This window comes from Wyeomyia smithii, chromosome 2 (genome assembly GCF_029784165.1).
Source record: "Wyeomyia smithii strain HCP4-BCI-WySm-NY-G18 chromosome 2, ASM2978416v1, whole genome shotgun sequence".
NCBI classification, from domain to species: domain Eukaryota; kingdom Metazoa; phylum Arthropoda; class Insecta; order Diptera; family Culicidae; genus Wyeomyia; species Wyeomyia smithii.
This window is the reverse complement of record NC_073695.1, coordinates 264473249-264499290: the sequence shown is the minus strand read 5'-3', so window position 1 is coordinate 264499290 and position 26042 is coordinate 264473249. Positions and strand designations below refer to the sequence as shown.

Genomic DNA, 26042 nt, shown 5'->3' with positions numbered 1-26042 from the left:
GCGTGCACATCCCAGAATACAGACGCTATTACATTTCTTGCCGACAGCTGCGGTTTTTCTTACTTCGTAGTTGGATTTTGTCAACACAGCCGACCTCTGACACGAAAATCATGACAAATTATTTTGTCTTGTTTTCTGATGTACACGCCAATTTTGATCTTGATTTTCATTGCACAATATTTTTACTACTAAAACAGCGATGCTTCATCAACAAACAGGAATCAGATTTTTTTATTGTTTTGAAAAAACAGAAGAGCAATACCGTAAAAAAAATTATTTGTCATTTTTCATTTGACTGAAACTTAGCAAAGATGCACCTATAGGCTAAAGGTGTCGTTTTATGCTGTTGGTATTTTTTTAATGCTAACAATTTGTGAAAAGAGGGCATTGATGATTACAAATATATTTAGAGCCAAAACGATATGTTTGATCGGATCGGATTTAGATAGTAGTTTTGTCTCTCCAAAAAAAAAAATGTACCGTGAAAAACATAAAAAACTAAATAAACACAGTAGAAAAGTTCGGAAAGAAAAAAATTGTTTTTTTTTATTCTCATATCTTCAAATTCAGTAAACTATCAATGTTTAACTTATAATGTGTAGTTTAAAAATAATTAAAAGGTGTTTTTTTTTTGAGATATTCAAATTATAATTAAATTTTTCTGTTCTCTTCTGATTTGTTTTTTGTCTCAAGGTGTATTTTTTTCTGGAAGGACAAAATTACTGTCTACAACTTAGAAAAATAAAAATAAAACCAGCACGGTGTGTTTGATTGGCATAATACTTCAAACGATGCATCAAAATGTAAAAATGCAAAGCTTGCTATGTTTTTTTCTAACAAATATCCGCTGTTGATCAACGTGACATAAATAGACTTACGTTAAAGTTGTTTTGTTCCATGATTTTATGAGTTTCTGCAAATTTCTGCAAGAATTTTTAACTGCCGTGTGTGCCACAGGGACAATTTAATTGGTGGCAATCTTGTCGTGGGATGTGTTGGGAAATGGCAGAAAATCGAAAATTACTTATCAAAAGTTAATTTTTTGGCAGGAAAAATTGATAGAAACCTATTTATCATAAAATAAAGTCTGCTGTAACATTTGAAAAAATAAAGGTCTGATGTTGTTCCAAAAGGGCAGTGCGAATTTCAAAGGTATAGTGGTATAAAATATGAATTTTAATGGCAAAAAACCCTTTTTTTAAACATAATTGAACATAATCAAATAGCTCAGTAAGATTGAGAAATAGCCACCTAGTGTGTTCAGCAAAGTTTTTTGTTATGTTATTTTGAAAAACTTTGCCAAAGACGGCTATAAAAAATATTGATTTTTAGAGAAAATTTTCTTTTTATCTCACCTTTAGGGGGAATCATCACGGATCTGTTTATGTCCAAAGAAGGGTCTGACAGTATTGCTCTAAAATGTAACGTTCATGAGAAAATGACTTTTGACCACCTTTATTTATTTCTGGACCACAGTGCGCCGTCCGAAAAATCCAGAATGGCTGTAAAAGATGACAATTTTAAATACCGGTCGTAGAACATCTCGGGTTTCTTTTCAAGTCTGTTTTGACGGTTTATTTCACGCAGATTTTCTAATTGGCGCGGTGTTTTACGCATGTTTTTGAATTAACACGGTTTTTTACGCGGATTTTCGAATAAGCGTGGTTTTCAATGCGGTTTTTCGAACTAACGCGTTTTTTACAAGGTATGTATCCCTCGCGCAAATAAAACCTGCCTAGACTCTAACACTAGAGGGCAAAGCGACGCACTTACTTGAAGAGAGCTGCGAATCGTGTGTATCTGAGTAACTAGCAAAAAAAAACACCGCGGTGGAATCTGAAACATCTCTCTAGAGCAGGCTTGCCAGATCTACGGATTTATCCATAGATCTAGGGATTTGTTCACTTCTACGGATTTACCAATATATGGGAAATCCGTAGAATAGAAGAAGAAAACAGGGAAAATCGAGAGATAATAAACACGAAAGAACAGTACGTTCAATAACTACCCAATAGAGCTCACTACAGTGCTTTTACTGTGTGTCTCTTAAGAAAATATCAAATGAGGGGAAAACGTATATAAAAAAGTAGATTACGTTATTTACATTGTATCTTGAAACTGATAAAATACCAGCCATCCGTCACGTATGTTTGCTCTTCGAATGCTATCGAATTTATCTCAGCAGTGCACACTGCGGTGTACTTCTGTATATTCTCAGTAGAGTGATTCACCATTCTTGTTTCGCTCAGCTGTGGTGTAAGCATCAAGTTTATTATTTTTCTGCGAGCGGCAGAAACACAGCTCAAAGCAGAATGAAGAAGTTTGGTGCAAAATATCGCTATAAAAAGTGAACAGGAATATTCACTCTGCTCTTTCTACATTTTGAGAAGAATAACAACCACCTTACCTATCTGCTGTCAAACCCCTTTTCTATCCACTTGGTTTTGACCTGACAGCACCTCCGAAGCGCACCGTGAAAATTTTCAGTTGTACTATATCACTGCATAGTATTAGTTTGTAAACAACTGTCTGGCATTTCTTTCTTACTTGCGTCGTGATTCGCAATATCATTTCATTCCTGGGTAGGTTGGCATTGACCCAGTGGAAGAAAGAAATTCGTTATTAATGTGCAGGACCAGGAGGCGGTTTAAGGTTCAACCGATGAAATAAGATCAAGAAATCAAAAAGAAAAATTTAAGCCAAATATCTTGTCGAGCTTCGTAGCCGCAAGGTTACAGAGTCCGCTTTGACAAGCGAATGGTGATAGGTTCGAATCTTAGTAGAACCAAACCATTCGTTTGCAAAAAAGACTTTAAGTATGGGTTTATTCTCAGGCTCTTCTACACAAAATCTTCACTCCAGATTTAATAACCTCTCGTCTAAAGCTTCGATAATATCATAGACTATAACACGTTATATGCTCTTATAGTGATAGCTTGCAGGAGGATACGATCAGGTCAATAAGGAAGGTAGTAGGTTACTAAGTCTGAAGGAGAAGACAAAAAAAGCACAATAACACGGAGTAGGTTACTTCTCAATAAGTAGCACTGCAAAATGGTAAAAAAAAAACAGAAATGTGCAAACAGCAAAAACGTCCGGACAATGCCACAATAGATCAAACAACTACTGGTCGCAGTGGGGTCCACACAAAAAAAAAGCCAAATATCTTCGGTATGCATAAAACGTCAAAATCTGGTGATGTTTGAAAATTTTTGTTGAAGAAAATACTGGAACATGACAAATTTCCGAACATGAAGACTGTTGATTAAAGAAGTGAAAGTCTGACCGCTTTGATGTACTTCTTTCCAAAGTTTGATTACAAAGGCTAGGTTAACCTTTTTCTTTTTTTTTTGCGACCATCCCTAATTCTGGGAAAGCGCCTCTTTCGTTATTAGAATTCACTCTAGCACTCACATGGACCAACTTCAACTATGCGGTCGTGTCTCAGACACAATTCCTGTAATTTTTCTAACATAATTGATTATTTTAGTTGATTCAATTTTATTCAGTAACATAATTCACGACACCGGCATTTTCCATACCTGATATATTTTTGGTGTAATGTACTAAAATAGCCTAAATAAAACCAGCTTAAATTAGCTTTTATTAGAACATGTTGAGTGCAACCTATTTGGACGTTCAACATGCTTGTATAAAATGATTCAATGTATCGACTATTTCCGAAGTTTCCAACTGTTCTCACCTTAGATTTTCAATTTCTCTACTGTGAGCCAAAGTATAATAATGAGTTCGAAAAACAAATGCACCCAGCTTAAAGTCGCTGCGCCGTAAGGTGTGAATAATCGAAACCAAACCAACTAACGTGCATGATTGCTCTTTACAATACAATTACTGTCGGTGACTTTAAACAGTATGTGAGAACCAAGAATAGTTTAACTCAATGTCAATTGACAAGCTTGACATTTTGATTTATAATACGATTTCACTAATATTAAACCAGGAATAGTTTGGCAAAGCGCGTAGACTGATTGACACGCAACGATCAAAATCACCCCGCTACACGGCTCGCACGCATGGTACCTTTAGTCAATAAAACTATCAACACATGAGAGCATCATAAATCATAGACGATAGCCCGGATAGCAAGGCACGGTCGGAAGTGCATAGTGGAATGTGCCAAAGTTACAGAAGCGAAGCGCGAAAAGAAATGAACGGAATGAAGAAAAAACTACTTCAGTAATAACCTCGATCAGTTGCGGGACGCTGCTACGTGCGGCAACACGGCTTACTTACTACTATTAAGGGTGATCAGTCAGGCAAAAGGAAAAAGCTGTGCAGTGAACTGAAAGCAATTAATTCTTACGTGGTTACGAAGGAAAGAAAGCGTGTACATTGGTTGCGTCGCAGTGACGCGTTAGAATTTCAAATCACTTGTCTTCTTGTGGGTGCCTCCGGTGTCTCATGATTTGGTCTTCCGTAGTCCCCGAACTGACGGTTATCTGCCATGAAGCTTTTCAGTCTTGACGCGTTTGATCACGTGCTCAACCGATGCATTTTCGTTGTTTTTAAAACTCTCATTGTGATGCTTTTAGGCGATAGTATTCCTGCAGGTCGGCCCAGTAACTGGGATGAAACCCGGAAGCCGAGTTTCTCAGGTAAGTGTTTCCTAGCGTGCGCTTGTTCTAGTAGTATGCAGTATGCAATTTTCGACTGTTACTTATTAGGGGGCTTGTTAGAAAACATTCTTTGTGATAACCATAATCTAGATCGTGTGTTGAATTCGGATTTACCCTGTGTTGTTTTTATCAGGTCGACGCTCGCGACGCAACTCACTTAGTGAAGAATCTCAGCTGACAATCGAAAACTTCGGTGGCTCACAGGACCAATTGAACACGATTGGTCGCTTCGAACGAGAACGCAAAATTTCCAACACTAGTCTAACGTCGGTGGAACCGGCCACACCCGTACGATCGTCGTTGGCCGATGCGCGGGGATCGATTCAGTTCGGCTACGATACCGACTCATCCGGTAACGAGAAGCAAGATCGAGACACCGAGAAACCGGTGCCAACGCTAAGGCGGCACAATAGTACCAATCTACATTCCAGCAGCGTTGAAAAAGACATTATCGATGGTGATATGAGTTCCAATTTCGGCGGTGTTGGGGCGGGAGGTGCAGGGCTAGTTAGTATTGCGGACGCCGATTGCACACCGCGGAGGAAAACATCTTTTGCGGGGCTCCCCAGCGGTAACACAACAACCTGGCAGCAGCAGGCTATAAGCGTTCAAAAAATGGATGATTCGGGTAAGTTATTTTGTGCCGCAATTTAGTGCTTATTTAAATATTATCTCTACTTCAGACGATATTCAACCGGGATACGAGGATGCAAGCAAGATATCCAACATCAAACTTAAACTGGAGGAAAAAAGACGACTAATTGAGCAGGAAAAACGACGGGTAGAAGCCGCCTGGTCCAAGCAGTTGCAAACGGTTGGAAAACAAGCCTTTTTACAAGCTATTAACAAGGTGAGAGGGGGTTTTGTGTGTGTGGTGTGCTTTTTGTGCTAACATCTATTTAAGTATTTATAAGTAAAACGGGAGTTGTGCTCCGAATGTAGCCACTTACAAGTGATGGTAGTTAGAGTTCATTTATTGTTGTGGATACTACTAACCTTTTGTTTTTTGTTGATGGTACTTTTTTGGTTGCCTACCAAGGCACTTTATCATCTAAACTAGGATCGATTTGATGTGCAAAGTGACTACTATACTTGTTAGTGTAGCCTAACAAACACAATTAGATTTGTCACACGCAAAAGCAGTAAAGCTAGCAATTTATATGCATGGCTAATTATTTTAATAACCATAGTAAGTCGATCGATCTTTCAATATTGAAGGATTTTTTTTGTCTATAGAGTCTTTTGTAGCATATTTTAGGCGCTGATCCGGTGGGCGCAATTTCCGTTTCTCATTCAGGCCTGTTGCGGAAAAGATTCCTTGAAGTTAGTTTTGTCGAATTATGTATGCATAGCATAGCATATTTGATCGCCCGTGTGTTGCCCGCGATTGATCAGAATCAGCTGATATTGCACAAAGAACCGTCAAAATGGTGCCTAGAAGTAGCAAGCCATTTTCAGTGTACAACTCCTGGTGATCTTTCTTCTCACTGGTCAATAACGTAGCTGGCCACGCCCAATGCAGATCAATAGAGGAAGGGATATCGGGAGTGTTAGTTTAATACTTGTTGCTACTAGAGACCGAGGAATCCTCTGCATCATCCACAAGTATCAAAGGAAGGAATTAGTGTTAGTGGAAAGGAATTTATCTGGATCCATCGAGGTTGATGGTGCGATCTTTTCTACACAAATTCGCGCACGATATGGTTACTTCGCGGTCTCTGGGCACCCGGCCACCATTGGCCTTGTTCCCAGCTCTCCTCTTAGTTTTGTCGAATTATGTATGGCATATTAATCGATGTATATAAAAAATTATGTTTATGGTAATGGTGAACTATTCTATTCAAGAATGTCTTGCGCCAATTATTACAAGCATTTTAAGGATTTCTACCATAACCTCTTTTTTGAAACAATAACATTGTTGTTGCATAAACTTGAGTTCAAACTGATCTCGATTCGATTGTAAATCATTGGGTTTTATCTGTTTTACTTATTTGATAAAAGTTTCAAGGTACTAGACCTATGATTCCTAACAATATGACTGCGAAGTTTGCCTTTACGGTCGATTGAGGTCCGCGTAAGCTCTATCTAAACCCCAACACAACATTGCACTACTTTCACAAACAGAAACGATTCGCAGCCTTCGACTGAGTCAACCGGTCAAACAAGGTTCAGAAAATGTTCCGAGATGATTTTTATAAACAGAATAGTTAAACTATTCAGCAGACCTCACGTTAATACATCATGACATCGTGTCAACATACAAAAAAAAACGAAGCATTATTTTAAATAGGCTTAGAAATAGTAATAGTGCTTACCTCTATCATTTCTCTTTTTATTTATTTTTACAAATCAAAAACTATACATCCCATCATCAACCTTCTTCCCTGGTGACGGAATCTATTTGGAATGTACCTGTAAATATAACCACTCAACAACGTGTTCTCGAAAATTGTCTGGATCCATCATCTGATGTTGTATGGCCTCGGCATTTGCCGGTCCCATTTGTGATCTATTATGCAATACTGTCGCACAATAAAAATGCACACTGGTAGGGTAATAAGAATGGCAATACAACGGAACCAGAGTCATCCAATGGGTCCGCTGAAACGGTGGTAGTAGAGGACACTGGAGGCGCTACGGTAGAAAAAGCAGAGCGGCCGTGTTCTCTAAAGGTACAGTGTCTGTAAAAAAACGCTACATAGTTTTGCTTATGCTGACGCCGCTAAATTCGGATCTGACATAGGTTCCTTAAGTCAAAATTAGCTTCTTTTAACCTTACGTTTTTATTGCTTATTATTTGAACAAAAAATTGCATGCTGCTTTGGCAGAGCTGTTCTTGCTTGTTAGCTTCGTGTTGCGCCTTGTGTTCTGTGTATATTTCCTCATTATAAATTGCCTAATATTTTTGAAACAGGACTTGGATGATCAAAGTAAATATGAGTCGAAATGGAATGCCCAAATCATCGAACCTAAAAAAACGCCAGATTTGGAGAACATGGACCTGGAACAGTATCAAGTAAATAACTTTTTTCTCTTTTCTGCTTACTATTGTTTAAAAATTTCTCAAATTTTATAACTTTATGTTTGCTGATCGTATTTCAAGCGTAATGGCAATGTAAAATAATATTTTTGTGCTTGTTCGTAAGCAAACTAATCCGATAATATTATCATAGAATATCGATTAACGACCCTGTTGCTATATTCCTTTTATACGCTTGAACCTTTTCTCTTTTCGTTTCATTTGTTCCTCAACAATAATCCACTGTCACCAAAAAACTACACAACCACTTACATTATCAATAACCATACCAACATCTATACAACTGTGACATCTTGCCGCAAACTTCCCCACGCTAAACCCTGTCATCCTACGCCGCCATTTCGCATCGCATCAATGCTGCGCTGCGCCTCTTGTAGCAAAGTATTTCAAAAATGAACTCCAACCTGCACGACATCCAGGCTGACATTCAGCGTTTAACTCAACAGCAGAGCCAGATTCAGGCACAAACGATCCAGGCCCAACAGCTACTGCATGCCCAGCAAATCGCCAGTCTACTCAGTCAGGTGAGTTTACCATCCGCCATACGTCACGCATGGGTCCATTTAGCCATTGCGCGGTTGTCCTTCATAGAGACATTAGAATCAATCGAATTGCACGTGAACCCGAAATCCTTTTCCCTCATTTGCGGTGGTCAAGAGCGCACTGCGAAGTGCAAGTCAAGGTCAAGTAATTTAAATCCGTTAGTTTGCTTCACAGCTGTTGCTAGATCCAATCGTTTTTTGAGCAAACCGAATAATATACAAAACGAAAATGGATTTGTTTACATGTTTCGAGAGTATGTCGTGGATAGTGCCTATCCAATTTTGTACTACGAACCAAAGGGTCATTGAAACAGACTCAACACTTGTCTGACCGTCAGTTCTAATATTTCGTTTTCAGCGTTGGATTTTTTATTGTAATTGATTAATCAAATTTTGTTATTTACTATATCTAAAAAAACCTATTTTACACGAAATCTTCAGTCATCGGAAAAAATCGATTCCAGAAAAACTACTCAAAACAGATAGATGAACTTTATAAACTGCAGATTGATCAGAAGTTGTAATTGATTTTCTATGCAATCATCTTCTAATCATTAAATTTCTGGCAACGTGTCTCTCTTGAAATAAACTTTTTAGAACAACGAGGATTCCTTTTTTAAAAAGATTTAAAAAAGTTTTAACATAACGCCAATCTGTCTTTCAGCAATACGGGTCCCAGCAAAACATCCAGCAAACAACTCACGGAACCTATCGGCCCATCAATACTCAGCTGTTCGGCTCTAGTCCCCATCTGCCGCAGCAAGCCGGACTGCTGCAACAGCAGCCACCGCAGCAGCAACAGTCACCACTCAACTATGGCACAAGACCTCCCAGTCGTGATCCGTATCTGACTCAGCAGCAGCAAATGCACACTCTCCAGTACATCAACGACCAGGGTCAATACATTCAACAGGCACAGCAGCAACCATTTCCCAACAGTAGTCACCTACCGTACGAGAACGGACAGTACCGGAAGGAGAATCAATACTCATCTAATCCGTATCTGAGTACGGAGCCACCGCAGCAACAGTTTTACCAGGATTCCAACCATTATCGAGATTCATACTTGCTCCAGGAAGTTAAAGAATCACCCCTTCAGCATCAGCAGCAGCAGCAGCAACAGCACAATCAATTCTTCTTGCATGACAGCGGCAGCACTCCTCCGCAACCTGCCCAGCGACGAACATGGGCGCAATCTGCCGCAGCGGCCGCTAATCAACGGGGCGGTACCAATGACATAGCGCTGGACATTAACGCTTGGAATCAAGGCATGAAGAGTTCACCATACAACAAATCCCCTAGTCAAAGTGGTTTTTCACTGCATCATAATGGAGACTCTGGAAGTGGTGGTATCGATAATTATGGTTCCAATAGCCGTCATGGCGGTAGCCAACAGTCATTCCAGAACCTATTCGAAATTCATCATGGCTCTTCCGGTAGCCCACAGCACAATCGCGTACGAAATCAAATTTCGCAAATGATCAACCATGGCAGCAGCAGTAATTCCTCGCCCAGTGCGGAAAATCGCAGTCACCACGACAGTTTTCGGGATAACCGAAGCATGCCACTGTCGCCACCGATTGACGATATGGCACCACAGAGCATTTCCTTCATCGGAGATGAAGATTCTGGTGATATCGAGATCAACACATCGAAAAACAGTAGCTTTACCCGACGGCAGCAACAGCAGCAGCAGCTGGAACAGCTGTACGGTAGCAGTAAGATGGGTCACAAAGCACCCCAGAGCAATAACGTTCACGATTTGGACAAGCATTTAAGCAAGTTTAATATCACCAGCGGTAACCGTACTTACAGAATTCCGTCTCCGACCAGGCCAACTATCAACTCGAATAGTTTCCATGTGAGTGACATGCCCAAGTAAATCATAAATGTTCACACCATTTAACTAAACTGTCCCCCTCTCCTAGGACCCACAACAGGACGAAGTAAATGAGAAAGGTTTCTATATTTCGTTCGACAACGAGCAACCAAAGCGACCAAAACCCCCTCTACGGACCAAGCGTTCGCCGAAAAAAGACAAACTCGGAAGCGGGGGCAGTGATGCAGACACCAGCGAAAAAAGCAAAGAATCCGAAAGATCAAGCCATAGAGGTAAGTTTTTGACTGACAGACGCTATTTGCCAGACCGAAAGTTTTTTATCTGAAAATCGCTATCAAACGGACAGGCTAACAAGCTGGGATTAAAATTTCGGAAACGTAGTTCATTGCAAAAATAATCCTCTTGGAAAAGGAAAACGAATCAATGAAATGCAAACCTGCAAATAATAAAAATAAAACTTAATTATGTACAGTAATATTTAGCAGGGCGAAAACTCGCTTTCAGTGCACTGGGATTAAGCTATATTGCTATATCTTGTATCTTACTTACTCCTCCCTCGCTGTGTGTTGTTACCTTATGTCTTCAACCGTGACGACACGAAATGTTGAAAGCTCCACACTTGAGCAATGGCAATATCTATGGCATCAGCGCTGACTGGCGCACGTCGCCTTCCATGCGCCGCGTGCCTCAAAACACCCACTAGCTCGAGACCAGCAGTGCGGGGCGTTTATCACTATGACCATGTGTGATTTCTTGTGGAGCGTGCTGCCGGTTAAACGAAAGCATTTTCTTTCAGTAGAAATACTTGAAATTTTTAGGTCTAGCCGAGTTTCACGATCAGATTACAATCTAGAAGTTAGATTCTGTACAGATAATATTTGCATCGATCAAGTTTGATGCTCTTTGTTAATTGTCCTGCAAACATAAATTTAATCTTCGAGCTTAACAGCGTTGTATTGAATAAAAACTTGCGCATAGAGGGTTTTGTTGTTAGTTTAATCCACGACCCGAGATAAACATTTTGTAGGCAACGCTGCCGTCACACTCGGCTACTTCCGCTCGTGATGATTGTGATACTTTTATGACGCTGATGCTGACTGGCAGCATATCGTTCCATCTTTTGTTTCCACTCACATCGTAAATTCCACTTTCCCATCAATAGCGATTTTCGACAAATACGTATTACTAATCAGTTCACGGTCAAGCTAAGTTAGGTATAACTTGCGAAAAGAAGGTCACTCGTCGCCTTGAATAATGCGTCGGATCGCTTCCTTTCCGATCGTTTTCGGTGCCGATCTCACCAAAATTTTCTCATTCAATCCCGCCAGAGAACAATCAAAACAATTTCGGCACCTTCAGTGTGAAGACAGCCAACAGTTTCTCCGCTAACTTCAACGAGGAGCAAGTGGTCAGCCGCAAGAGTATTATCGATAGTGCAACGTCACCGTTCGAAACGGGCGCTGGGAATCGGTCCAGTAATAATAACAACGGCACTGGTAGTGGCACGGGAATGTCTTACGAGCGAGACTTCAGTGAGAGGCGCCATCTGGAGGATGTCACGAATCACACCAACAGTAGTGTGAACAACAACAATATTCACCATTTTAACAATAACAACAACGGAGACGGCTATGGCAGTGAGAACGAGAATCAGCGGAAGGCCAAGCTGGTGATTGGAACCGACGTTACGAACTTAGATCCGGTAAGTTTGCTCCGATTTATAATTACTCTCAGTGCTTGAGTCGTAATTGAAGTTCGGCGAGGTTTCCTTATCGTGCTCGCAATTTTTTCACGGTTCAATGATGCATTTAACCTTAGTATGAAGAAATGCGTCGTAATTCTAGTATGAACAGTTATTGCGTTCCATTCTTCTATTTGAAAATTTAAATTTTACAGAGCTCTGTCGATGAAATGGAGCGGAAAAAGGAGAAGATTATGCTGTTATCGCTGCAACGGCGACAGCAAGCGGAAGAAGCCAAGGCTCGCAAGGAATTCGAAGCAATACAGCGAAGAGAGAAGGAACGGGAGAAGGAGGAAGAGCGAGCTCGCAAAAAGGAGGAGCAATTTGCCAGACGTCAAGCGATCCTGGAAGCACACAAACTCAAAAAGGCCATCGAAGAAGCGGAGAGAGAGGTACGTTGTGACCGCTTTAACAACTTTCTATCGATACTAACCGTAGATTTTACCTTCCTAGGGTAAGACCATCGATCGTGAGCTGTTGATCAAACACCAGCAGCATCAAGCACAACTGCACCAGTCACCGGCAGCCCCAATGCATCAAACATCAACACCGGTAGCCAAGATGCGCCCACAAAAGCTGAGCCGACCGCGGCCCAAAACGATACATGTCGAGACGGGTTCGGTCGATTTGAGTGAAACTTCCAGCCTCAGCAGTCGAGGCAAAAAGGGTTCAAATACGAACTTGACCGGTAAGTACATAGAACCATGTGTCTATGAACCATCACGTCAATGTCAACCCATAATTTACATAGGTAGTACAGTGCAATAGTAGAACCAAAGCGAGACAAACAGTTTCACTTTATTTTAGTTTTCATTCACAAATTTCACAAACTTATGTTTCACAATGGTTTTATTTTTTTCTTTGTTGTTTCATGTTATTGTGGCGTTTTGTTGTGCTTCTGTGTACGTATCCCACAATCCCTCTTTTTTGTTGCTGATGTTTGCCAGGAATCGGTTTACAAAGCTCAAACTCCATGCGACGAGATTACTACCGGGGATCGCAGGATTCATTAGCCATTCGAGGTAAAGTATGTCCTGCTATATGTGTGTTTGTATCACCGAACCAGATATCAGTTCAGTTTTGTTGGCTTTTCATGTCCAAAACTAGTCGCTTCAGAGTTATATGAGAATTTTCATTATTTATGGAGTATAATTTCTACATAACTTTGATGTGAACGAGTTTTTAAGTTAAGTCTTACATCTTCATCTATCATATATTTTATTTTAATGTAATTTGTCTCGTCTTGGTTGTGTCGAGTGTAACCGTATGTGATTGTTTACTGTTCCCGATTTGTCCAAATCTTGTACTATGCAAGAAATGTTATGATTTATGATAATGTCGTGATGTTGTTGTATCCGGTTAAAGTGTTCGTATGAAGCAAACTGCTTATATACGCTATCTTTCTGTCAATGGCAACTTCGGGGTTTTTGAATACAAATTCGTTACTCATTCATCTGGAGAAACTTTTCGAATATCTAATTAATATACATGTTCAACTGGTGTTGGTGTTCGATACATACCACAACTCACTAGTAGTAGTTCCTAGATAATTGACTTTTCGAAACATAAGCACACGTCTCAGCTTCATTCACCAATAGAGTTTATAGAGGTAACGTTAGAAACAATACTACAAATACTAACAAGCAATATTATCTTCTTCTTTTCGCTTCACCTGTAATAATTACACTACGTTTGTCGCGCGTGCTTGTAAAAACTCGCATCCGCCAAATCGACAACAATTCACACCTAATCGAAACGCGCTCTAGAATCACCGGATGAATATCCGAGTAGCAGCTCGACACCAATAGGCCGGAGAGGCTCGTACAAAACTGGAAGAGGTTGGTGGTGGTTACTATATATTCTCAACCTTTTTCCTTCTTATTTTTACTATGTACTAATCCTTATACTAATCCGTAGAACTGCCAAATTACTTAAAACACTAGTTACTTCAATCAATTGAATTGGTCGCATGGAATTTTATTAAGTTGTCATCAGCATTTCATAGGATTATTTTTTTCGTATGTCGCATGAGTTAATTTTTTAAATTCAACTAACCTCATTCAAGTAGGTTTTTACTCATTTCGCATGATCAGCCTATCATCAGATCATTAAAAGCCCTAATTCACTCGGTATCTTTGAGTCCTATTTCCTAGGTTTCTTTGTATATTTTTTTCTAAACTTAGAACAGAGAGAATTTTATTTCAAGCCGTGCACTTTTTAATAACATTTATTGTACTGCTTTTTTAATTTTTTTTTCTCGTATAATTATACGACAATATTGCCATCTGAACAGATAAACAAATTCGTCAAGCAATCGCATTATGATCTTTATACTCTAAATATTTATCATTTCGTTCTATCATGGTTGTCGTTTGACTGTAATAGTACGTTTTAACTCAATTGCTTTCCCGATGTGTGTATTACAGTCAATCGAGAAACAACCAAGAAAATTGTTTTGAACATTTAACGTGAAACAATTGTCAAAGGAAAGCAAACACACATTACCCTAGTATAATATTATTTTACAGAACCAGCGACGATCGAACGAGGTCGTACGTTATCACGTATCTCACTAGCGAAAGGTGCCAATTTCCGGGGACGTAAATCCAACTCCCTGATGAATCTATGCGGTAAGGTTTCACCACATACAACATACACACAACAAACCCTCGTTGTCTCTTATGTACTCCTGCAGTTATCTTTTTTTGTTGTTCTTACGGAACTAGGGCACTGCAAATAAGGTTGATTTCTAACCAACGAATCAACTGTGTGACTAAGCACTGACTGGTTGAGGTTTAGTTTTAATAAGGGTTTGATCCAACACGTGTACACATACGTACAGTATCTAAATTATAGCATTTGCTTTTGTTAAACTTGGGACGCGGTTTGGTGTTTTTTTAATCATATATGACGAGGTCTTATTTAAGCTGTTATTTTCTTTTGGTGGCTTTCGATATTCGATAATTTTTTTATTATTTTTATGTAATCACACTATCTCGCAGATTGAAAGTTACTAACTAATTCTAAAATTTTGAAAACTGTGTTACATGCACCAGAATCGGTCAGTTCATTCTCATTACCCTGAATTATCCCTGAAACTGATATCCTTTTGTGGTAATTGTGTTAAAGACATCCTTTCAGTTAGAGATATTTCTTTGAATTACAAGCCCAAACGTCCACCTTTTTTTTATAATTTTCTTATAAGGCATAGAAAGTCTTAAGTGCAAGGCTATTTTGAGTAAAAATTCTGCAAATCATTTTTCGGAAATGGTTCAGGGCTGCTTTGAGTTTTTAATTCTGTCATTCGGGTCCCTTCTGATATATCTGATATTTTATACTGAAATAAAAATATCATCAACACATTTGTATTTCTGGAAGAAGTCTTTTTAGAACTTTTGGGTAAGAAAAAAAAAATACTGGAGAAATACGTTTTTGGAAAAACCAGTAACAATCAGGGTTTTTTTTTTTGAGGTTGACTAGACTCCCTGTATATAAAATGGATGGATCAATAGAAAGTTCAAAAACAATTACAATTATTAAACAATACACATACCTAATAATCAATAATCATTCGAATTGTGGTTGTAATGAAAAATAGGCGAACGAATTCACAGAAAAAACCGGTTTACCAAAAGTTTGCTGAATAAATTTTCCAAAACAAACTCTAACAAATGTGAATTTTGAGAATATTAAAGAGATAGAGAAAGAGAGATCGGAAAAAAATGATTTCTAAAGTTTTATTGTGCATGAAATGCAGACAGGGTAGGGTGTTCAATAAGATTGAATACAGTTCAGAAATATATTTAAAAAATGACTCGTCTGAGTCAATTTTTCTTGAGACATTGTTATTGAGAACTTTTAGCTGGGAGCATAAAAATCTAGAGAACCAAGTTCTGGAGAGCTCGGGAGCCGTAAAGTCTTATCAAGAGAATCAGTCAAATTCTCCCGACACTACGCTTGGACGATATTCGTCGTGTAGGCCGGTCTCATAGTACGCGATGTTGATTTTCACGTTTTTCTTGATAGACGCCAGTGGAAGCTTCCCACGCCCTTGATACGCCCCCCTCAGATCATTTCTGTTGCGGTGCTCTGGAACCGCGAGACGTTTATGTGGGACGGGGGGATGCTAGCCAACGTCGATGTCTACAGCCGACAAAAAGTTTCTCATCAGAAAACACGAACTCCCGACCTGCGTGCGGCGAAAGTACTTCACTACGATGTCACGATACGCCTTCATCGTGCGCACTAAACAAACAACAAATGACAGCAAGTCGACACCGTGGGCTACATATTTTAGGGCGGTTAGCCTTTATATGAAATTAAAGCTGACACCAACACCAATTCACAGAATGCACATAGTGCACACTTACAGGGTACCTCCGTGAGAGTGATACACATTTATGAATTTTTTTATATGCCATAAAATTAAAACAGAGTAATTTCTCATCTCTGGTATTTTTTTATTATCATGGTAGAGTAGTAAGGGACCATACTTAAATTACGTAGCATTTATGGGGGGAGGGGGATATCATCATTTTGTGACAAGCTGTGACAAGGGGGGAGGGGGGGTTGTAGTAAAATCGACGTAGCATTTTTTTTAAAGACTGATTTTTTTGCAGGAAAAATGTATGCTAAAAATACACTTAAACATTGCACAAAGTATTGCAGCGAGATCTGTCGAAATGTTTTTATCTGTGCCATCCTGAAATCTTCTAAAAGCTCTGCTACATAAACAATCACTTGGATTTACAAACACACAGTCTGTTTTGAATACAAAGATCGTTGCTTTTTTGTAGCTTTTAATAGTGAAAATTACAAGACACTCGTTTCATTTCTGGAATAGTTTCTGTGCTCTCTGCAGACATGGATCATACTACACACTTAGATATTATCGCCGAGTACGGTAAAATAAATTACCGAGTTTTCAACAACTGAGATCTCGGTGAAAATCTCGGTAATACATCAAAACACCGAGATTCTATAAAAGCAAAAATCAAAAACCTGTCAAACTTTAACGAGATTTTCGGTAATGTTTCGCCGAGCTACTCTGGAATTCGAACTGTCAAATTATTACGAGAACTTCGGTGAAATTCACTGAGGAACGTATTTTACGATTTTTTTTAGATAACCCAGAATATGATTAAAACGATTAAATATACAAATGAAATTATTAATTACTAAATCAACTGATTCAATTAAATATAGCATTGTTAAAAACTGGAGAGTTTTATTGCTTCCACGAAATAAACAAATATCTATCACTCTGCAACTTCCATCCTGCGAAGAGAGTTGATAACCTACGAAATTGAGTGAAGAAAGTATTAATCGTTTTTTTCGAATTTTCTTTGCAGCAAAAAAAACAAGCTCTGAGAAAAAATTGTGTATACTCACTCAATATTTTAGTCAATCAGATCATCAATCTGCTCCTTTTTTTCTAAACCCGGACACGAAAAAACTGTTAGTGTGTGTCCTGAAACACGCGTTATTCTGACAGCTCAGTTTTCAGGAATCTCGGTAAGAGCATTTTTGTTCGACGAAATCTCGGTTATGGATTTTTTCGGTAAACAAATTTACGATATTGCGGTAAATACGTTGAGTTTCCGATTTCTCAGTAATTTTTTTACCGAACAACGGTAAACAAAAATATTTTCAAGTAGTTCGGTATTTTAATTTACCGAGAAAGCATTACGCAGTTAAGTGTGTAAGTTGTTTAAACACCTTTACTCCTTATACCAAAACACAAGCCCTTCGAAGCAGAAGATGAAGTCACGAGTCTATAAGTTGTAAATAAATTGAATTAAACACAGTTTTTTTTTCAAGTATTTTTTTGTATGTATGTTACTACAGTCAGGTTTTTATTACGCGGGGGATACGTACCTCGTAAAAAAAAACACGTTAATTCGAAAATCCGCGTAAGAAAACGCGCTAGTTGAAAAATCCTCGTAAATAAAACCGCGTTAATTCAAGAATCCGCGTAAAAAAATCACGTTAATTCAAAAATTCGCGTAAAGCTAACCAGCAAGAAGGGCTTTGAAAAAACCCGAGACGCTCTAGAACCAGTTTTTAAAATTGTCCGCTTTGACGGTCATCGAATGCTACGTTTTTTTCAGGGGGGGTTAATTTTTGTGACCAAATGCTGCGAGGGGGGAGGGGGGGCTTAAAAATCATGAAGAAAATGCTACGTCATTTAAGTATGTTCCCTAAAGTTACAGCCCGGCCCGCAAACGCTTCAGAAAATTATCACAAAGCGCACGACTTCGATCGGCATTTCATCTCGGATTTTCACCAAACGGTTCTTAAACGTGTTCAAAGTCATGTATTTTACTTTACTCAGTTTTATACCCCCATATACTGATGTCCCAGATGGTCTCGAGGTACGATGCTGGCCTAACAAGCCAGTCGTCGAAGGTTCGAGTCTCGGCTTTGGAGAGAATGTTAGTGTCAGTAGGATCGTAGCGCTAGTACCGCAATTATCTTGTACACTGAACAGTCGGCTGCGAAGTCTGTGTATAGAAAACAGAAGGTCAAGTTCCGAATCGGAGTGTAACAGCCAAGGCTTGGCTTTGCTGAAGCATTCTGAAATCGTTTATTTCCTCTCTAAGATTCAGATGTGACAGCTTCCTTATAATCTGTGTGTTGTTGCTCTTCCAGCAAGACATAAAATCGTGATTTTTTTCCTCTATTGCAGCGGTTCTCAACCTGGGATACGCGTACCCCTAGAGGCACGCGAGAGCCTCTAGGGGGTACGCGAAAGAAAAATCAGTAATGGCGGACAAAGCAATGTTTTTTTGTAATACTTCAGTTGTTGTTCAAACTTGCTCTCAAAACATGACTGTAGCAGTAAAACAAACTATAGTCCAATTTGAAACCTGGACTAGACTACCACAACGTGATCTACCACTGCTTTCTCCCACTCTGCGGGAACATTAGAAGCCAGGGGGTACAATTAATTTGGAAAATATTGCCAAGGGGTACGTGGACAAAAAAAGGTTGAGAACCGCTGCTCTATTGAATCCATTGCATTTTTCCTCTGAAAAAAAAATAAAGTGAACTAGTGAACTTTAAACATGTGTCGCAATCAAAACAAACACATTTGAGAAACAGGGTGGAAGGCGAAAAGAGGTACTAAAATGTGTGTATCACTTTCACGGTGACACCCTGTACTGAACTTTTTCGAAGTACTGTAGAGCGTCGATTTATTCATTTTACACAAAATATCATTTATTTCAATTGGTTCCAACAAAAAGAAACCGATTTTTATCATTTTGCTAAATTCACGGTTTCATTAAATTTACGTTGATTTTTTTTAATGGGATAAAATCGAAACAGTACTGTAAATGGTGATGCATATCAGTAATAATAAAAAAATCTAAAAATCAAAATCTCTGGAAGAGGGGGTTGAACTCACTCCACTCCTCCTCTTGGCTACACCACTTACATACTAAGAGTTGATAGACGAAGTGCGATTCAAAATTAAAAAAAAGTAACTACGTTGAACAATTTAAAAAACAAACATGAAAACAATTAGAGTGAAAAAATAAATCTTCAAAAGTGAACTAAATATTTAAAAGTAACTTACATTTCATTGTCGGTTGTGGAATCTTGATAATCTTATAAGACAACCTCTGGTTTTTTATTTAAAGTTTTTGACCTAACACCAGGGCCGGATTAAGACGGTGGGGGTCCCGGGGCAAATTTGTTTGTGAGGCCCTCTTTTCTTAAAACATTTAGAGGTACCGTTCTGGGAGGTGACGAGCAAAAAAAGGTCGCTCCAGGACTAGGGGCCCCTTGAATCGGGTGGCCCAGGGTATTTGCCCCCTTTGCCCCCCCCCCTCAAATCCGGGCCTGACTAAAGCCTTATTTGAACCGAATTTAAGCAATTCTTTTTTCCACGCTCTTTTTCCACATATCTTCATTGTTTTTATTTGCTATTTTGCAGACTTTTTAAAATTACCATCAAGCAGTTCGTACCCGATACAACTCTCAGACGCCTTTTGCAGTTTTGCTAAGTTACAAACTGTACAGCCTAAAACAATTTAATAGCGAATTTCTTTATTCCACCAGCTCACCTCGTTTTGACCTGGGAGAAGCTGACTGCTGTCAAAACCCTTCTTTATTTGCTCGATTTTGACTCAGTTTTAACCTGCCGTACTGCCCGAGGCACACTGTAAATTTGTCAGCATCAACCCACCACCGCACGTGCTAAGTTCGTAAACAATTATCTGGCATCTCTTTCTTACTTGCGTCGTAAATCGCGATATCGTTGCTTTATTCCTCGGCAGTTTTGACCTGACGCAGTGGAATAAAGAAATTCGCTATAAGTATATCATTGAGGATTTTTCAATCAATATCGAGTAATATTACAGAAATATTTTTCATGAAAATAACCTAGCTTTAGAGCGCTATGGTCACAGACAAACAGACGTACCACTAGGATGGCCCAAAATTCTATTATATTTGGAAAGCTGGTGACTCACTCTTCAAATGAATGCTCAGGATGTTAGAAACAATCTCTACCATGGCGATAACTTAAAGAAATGCTGTTTAAAGGGTGCACAAGTGCAATTTTAAAAAAGGACAGTTTTTGATTTTTTTTTTATTTTTGGAACTACAGCTTTGAAAAAAATATGTTTTTAAATTCCCAACGCATTTCGTGTGGTTTAAACTATGAGTAACAATTTTGTTTGATTATCTAAAAAGTTATTTTTTCTGGAACATTTCGGTTTTCAATCGTTTTAAACAGGACCGTACATCAGGCTCATGTCACTAAGAGATGGGAAATTCCATGAGGAACAACATTGTCAAAGACAGAATAGAGCTAACTCTAATTCCAATAAAGTTATTCGTGATGTTTTTCTGTGCTATGGTAATAATTTGTTTCGAGCAAATTTTATAAAATAGTCGTATTATTTTGACTGAACATGCGTGTTCATCAATTCCTTTATTTTAATTTTCACTATGTTCAAAGTTTTTTAAATTTGAAACCTCCCTTCTGTCAGTCTAACAACCACAAATACACAATAAAACTGGTAGACGCCAGTAACCAAAATGTAACAAAGTGGGCTTCGACTAGTCGATAGTTCGATTGTGGGTTCTAAAAGCTAAAAAGTGTTAAGTGCATAACCCCTCTAGATGATGTCTCTTGTTCAGGGCAAATTAAAAAATCTGTTCGCTAATTTTCACGATACTGGAAGGTAGCAATCGTGCCACCTTATGTATTCATAACGCGAAAGAATGTCAGTTCGTCTAGGGATAGCTAAGAAATGATGTGCCCAACATGAACTTCAATCAGCCGCGAAGATTCGGAATACACTGCCAGAAAACATTCTCGATCGAATGATGTTAGTGAACAGTCCCGGTGTCCAAGGCAAAAGAATACTGGCCGAGCAACTAGTTATCCTAGCGATATCCAGCGAGCGTCTGGAGGGGCGAGACAATCGTTAATCAGCGCTTTTGAATATATCTTAATCGGAAGTAGTACTCCTAATTCAATATGTATTAATAAGAAAAACCGTTTTGGAAGATGTGATAATTAAAACTGAAGGACCAGGTTTTGTCCAGCATGCAAAATATAATAAAATAGCTTCAGTAATGTAGTATTCTAACAATCAGCCTGTAACTAATGTAGATATATGCACACAATCTGCTTTTTGTGGATTATTCAATAGAAAATACTAACACTAACACCAGACCTAATTGTTCATACTCGATGGTACTATTTTTAAGACATGAATTACTGACTTGCTACGCATCATTAACCAATATATAAACTAACTTTGGTCTAGCGATGAAAACTTTACAAATGCGATGATTATACCATGTGGTATAACAAAATTGGTGACGGCAATCGATGTTTTCAAACATATTCTTTATACATACACTTATATATTTTAAGTGGATTTGGGTTCATAAAAATCTTTTCAATGTTGTTATGTTCACATCACAGCCCATCACCAACAGCAGCCCTATTAACCCTTTGCTTGTTTGTACCAGTTTTGTTACGGTTTTTTTATGTTTGATTGTTTTGTGTTAGTTTTCGTTATGGTATCATCCTTCCTTCAAAATTAAGTGCAACTTGTACACACAAATTTAAGAATTGGACTGTGATTAAATCGCTGCTCCACCCTGATCTGGTTTCCTTGCTGTGGTCAATAACTGTCCTATAACCAATTAGCGTACTAAACGGAGATAACTTATATTCCACCTGCCTGCAGCTCAATGTTAGCTCGTTATTAAAGCGTACATTTTCTCTCATCTTTTTTCTCTTCACCCCTCACACCCATTTGCCGTCTGTGCCGTTTTCCGTTTTTGCGCGTTTCACTGCAAATCGCAACCGGCTTGCCGAAATAATTCGTCGTCGTTGCATAAACCGATGCTTGTCTTTCCACAAATTTAAACTAACCACCCGAACGATTGGCACGCCAACACTGTTAATACTAGATTCCGACTCCGGCTTGGGACGTGCGACGCCCCCGAGACGCGCTCCGTCGCCTGGCATGGGACCGTCGAGTCGGCATCTTCCTTCACCCTCCGGTCCTGGCTCGCTGCCGCCAGGACTAATCACCAAACGTCGCGGCTTCGATGATGGTTCCAGCGACATTTCCTCAACCGCCAGTTCCATGATGGACTATAATGGTTTGTATCGCTCATCGCCTAGAACAATGTTATTAATTGCATTTGCTTTTCAATATATTAGCCTATACTGATTGACTACTACTCTGAGTGTAAGACGGAAGATTAACTGTAACTTTTTTCGATATTACTTGTAGGTCCAAAAATTTACAAACAACCTGCCACAAAGTCGAACCGAGGTATTATCCTGAACGCCGTTGAGTATTGTGTCTTCCCGGGTGCGGTGAACCGTGATGCCAAACAGAAGGTGCTGGAGAAAATTGCCCGTTCGGAGGCGAAACATTTCCTGGTGTTGTTCCGCGATGCAGGCTGTCAGTTCCGGGCGCTGTACGGCTACTGGCCGGAAAATGAACAGATCATCAAACTGTATGGAACCGGCCCGAGCCAAGTGGACGACGTGATGTTCGATAAGTTTTTCAAGTGAGTAATTATTTAATCCTATTGTTTGTTAATCATAAAATAAACTGTTTTTTTTTTTTGCCAGATACAACTCGGGTGGTAAATGTTTCACCCAAGTGCACACGAAACACCTCACCGTGACGATTGATGCATTCACGATACACAACTCCCTGTGGCAGGGTAAAAAAGCGAATTTACCGAGCAAAAAGGACATGGCCCTAGTGATTTGAAGTGGTCCCCGCAGCCAGAGCTGGCGATTGCGCCAATTACGATAGTAGTGATAGAGTGACGTGAAACTAACCGCTAACTCCTCATCTGCTGTTCCTCCGCACCAACGGCGGTGCTCCGAGCGCGACGGTGTAGGTAAATTCAGATTCTAATTCTTTGAAGGTACTTTGCTGTCGCACGCACAAGTAAATGCGGATATATATAAATGTATGTTCTTGGGACTAGTTTCGATTCATCATAATAACTGTGTCAAAGCTAACATTCTACTAGCAAAGCAACCATCAGGAAAGAGATAGTATTTTCCTTGTAGCAAGTTTAAGTGAATTGTTGTTGAGCTGAAGCTATCTGAGAGAAGAAAAAAAAAGTATTGTAAACGGATCTGCACGACTACAGCCGTGCTACGAAGAGAAAAATCCAACTTTTAGAAAATTGTATGATTGACAAAACAAATGCTTAACTCATCTCTGCGGGATTTGATATTTGTGCAGGCAGCAAGAGCAGCTTTAGTTGGCCTTAAAAAGTTGTTCTTTTCTTTTAGGAAAAATTGTTATGTGGGCACAAGCTTCCAGCCTAGTGCTGTGAGCTTGCTACTGATTATTGATAAAAATCAGTTGCTTGGCAAGGGATTTTTTCCGAGGAAACAATATCAATACATCTGAAACAATGATCAATTCGGTCCAGTCGCATATGTGTCATTTTTTGGCAGTTATTTTCAGTTGGTTGATTATTGTGTGGGTTTATGTTTAATGCGATTTTCTAGAAATTTTTTTTTCTGTTTTGAAGTTTAACGAACGGTTCGCAGAACGAATCGCAACGTCACACCTACTGCAGGTCTGGTCTGTCCTGTCTGCTGAATCTTTAATCTCATCATCTAGTGAAAGTTGAGAGTCAGCTAGAGGATACCCTCAACTTAGAGAGAAGTCTTAGCTCACTTTTGGGACTTCTCACCCCTGCACTGAAGTTTCTGGCAGTATTTTGTTCCTTCTTACCTTTACGGTGTTTCCTGGCTACACGAACTTATTCACTAATGTAGTTACGTGTAAAACGACCTCAAACCGTGTACATCTGTTATTCTAAGGTGCTCTCCTTAGGATCTTTTTTCATATCTTCTAAGGCCATTGCGTTGAATCGGTATTTTTTTTTTTTTTTGTAAAATAAACTGGAGCAATATGCAAACACAATACGACCCACACAGTAATTACCCGAATAAATTGAAGCTTTGAATAAACCAGATTTCGTTGAACCATTTCCAAAAAATCCCATGCAGATTAAAATTTGTTAAAACTAATGCTGTCCTGATGTTGAAACCCCCGATTATCTGGTGCAGCAAGCGCTCCTGTCTTGAGCTCGCGCAAGCTCTTCCCGTTTTCTGTCCTTTAAATTCTAGAAGAACCCATTGGAAGCCGACCCATATATGAATACACCATAACACAGTACTGAGAATAACTTTAACCTACTAGTAAAAATGAAATAGTTGTAGTGATAAGCAATTAATTTATTTTACCCGTTTCTGTTTTTTTATTGTTTCTGTTATAAACATTTTATCGATCCATCTTGCTACAGTACTTTCCGTGTTCAGAATTGTAGTAGCCCCCTTAAAGTTTACAACTACAGTCGTAATGTTACACACACCAACTGATTAATTTATTAACTGACTCGCGATTGTACGCACCCTATATATTTTTAACCATGCTAGACTTTTAGGATAATCAGCATTGAGTAAATACAAGTCCATTAGTTGTGTAGGTTAGACGCATGGTAAAATTCCAACCCAATGACTCGAAGACTAACTAACGATGATAAAATCGCTACTAACCGAAGTCCGTGGGAACAGCCCTCAGATGAAGGAGTTTTAATTATTTTTAGTTTATCTCATTTCCCATTTTTGTCGAGTTCGGAATGAAGATTAACTTTTTTTTTCTAACGAGTATAAAGATCAAAAAACTCACAACACACGTGTCTAATCATTAATTTTAACTGTATATTACTGCTTTTTGCGGGTTGCTAACGCATCGTTTAATATGGAATCGAAGAAGGATGGGGTTATGCGAAGCATCCGCCGTGCAGAGCATTGAAGAAAAAAAAATTATAGAGATGAGAAATATAAGTTATATTTAGTAAAAGATGTAAACAAGAACAGTTATTGAATAACTCTTAGGGCCCATTTGCCGAGCATAAATTTAACTATGAAGTATCTGACCATTTAACGATTTTTGTTAATAATTTACTGCTGGATTAAACATAATTTACTAGGAATCATTGAAACCAATTATTTTGTACATCCATGAATACTAGGAAAACAAAACCAACAAATAAAAAGAAGTTGATTAACGGAAACCAATTTTATTTAAGTAATTAAAATATAACCGTTTTTATTAACAAATTCAACGGACGTCTCTCAACCTGGCGCTGTCTAGACGAGTGAACTATCTCTCCTCCATCCATAGAATGAAATTGATCTATCAAAACATCGTTTCATTAGTTGCCACTTGTTTTACACTGCCCATAAATGCATAACAGTACCATGTGAGTTTTCATCACTTTTGAGATAAACCTTAGAAACTTCTTTACATTACGAGTGCTCTCGAAAATTTACAACAAAAGTAAGGTTTGTTGCTAAAATGATGAAAAAAATATTGATTTCGGTCAGTCCCACGTTACGAATAAACGCATAACAGGCTTAGAGCTAAAACCAATTAGCAGAAAATCATGGTAGCTTTCATTAAAAGATTAAATAAAGTGTACTGATCGGAACAACAATTACCTTATTGCATATAAAAGTATTCTGCACAAATATATTTACCTCGGATGAATGCTTATTTTAAATTTTTGTTTCTTTGATTGAATCCATAGGAAGCAAAAAATGCTATGGTTTACCTGCGTCTACTGCGTTTTACTCAGTTGTACTTCAGATGCTAAGCGAAGACATGCCAAACACTCCGAAATCCGCGTGCTCAAATCCATGCATGGCCCAAGACAGCCT

The 26042-nt window shown here is 38.8% G+C and overlaps 1 protein-coding gene across 23 annotated transcripts in view; it reads left to right on the top strand.

The window, feature by feature from the left end:
• The window catches only part of LOC129721289 (patronin), a 137802-nt gene extending 112355 nt beyond the window's left edge, over positions 1–25447 (top strand). For 2 of the 23 annotated variants that reach the window (XM_055673698.1, XM_055673688.1), the window contains 17 exons: positions 4554–4616; positions 4771–5265; positions 5321–5487; positions 7190–7309; positions 7552–7653; positions 8055–8201; positions 8884–10080; positions 10148–10331; positions 11388–11761; positions 11956–12192; positions 12254–12488; positions 12748–12822; positions 13567–13638; positions 14329–14430; positions 22241–22435; positions 22570–22852; positions 22917–25447. In XM_055673698.1, the coding sequence (XP_055529673.1) occupies positions 4554–4616; positions 4771–5265; positions 5321–5487; positions 7190–7309; positions 7552–7653; positions 8055–8201; positions 8884–10080; positions 10148–10331; positions 11388–11761; positions 11956–12192; positions 12254–12488; positions 12748–12822; positions 13567–13638; positions 14329–14430; positions 22241–22435; positions 22570–22852; positions 22917–23061 (4193 nt within the window). In that variant the 3' untranslated portion in view covers positions 23062–25447. The remainder of the gene's footprint in view (positions 1–4553; positions 4617–4770; positions 5266–5320; positions 5488–7189; positions 7310–7551; positions 7654–8054; positions 8202–8883; positions 10081–10147; positions 10332–11387; positions 11762–11955; positions 12193–12253; positions 12489–12747; positions 12823–13566; positions 13639–14328; positions 14431–22240; positions 22436–22569; positions 22853–22916) is intronic. The other 21 variants (XM_055673689.1, XM_055673691.1, XM_055673690.1 and 18 more) reach the window with 21 other exon arrangements.
• The last annotated feature ends 595 nt before the right edge of the window (positions 25448–26042 follow it).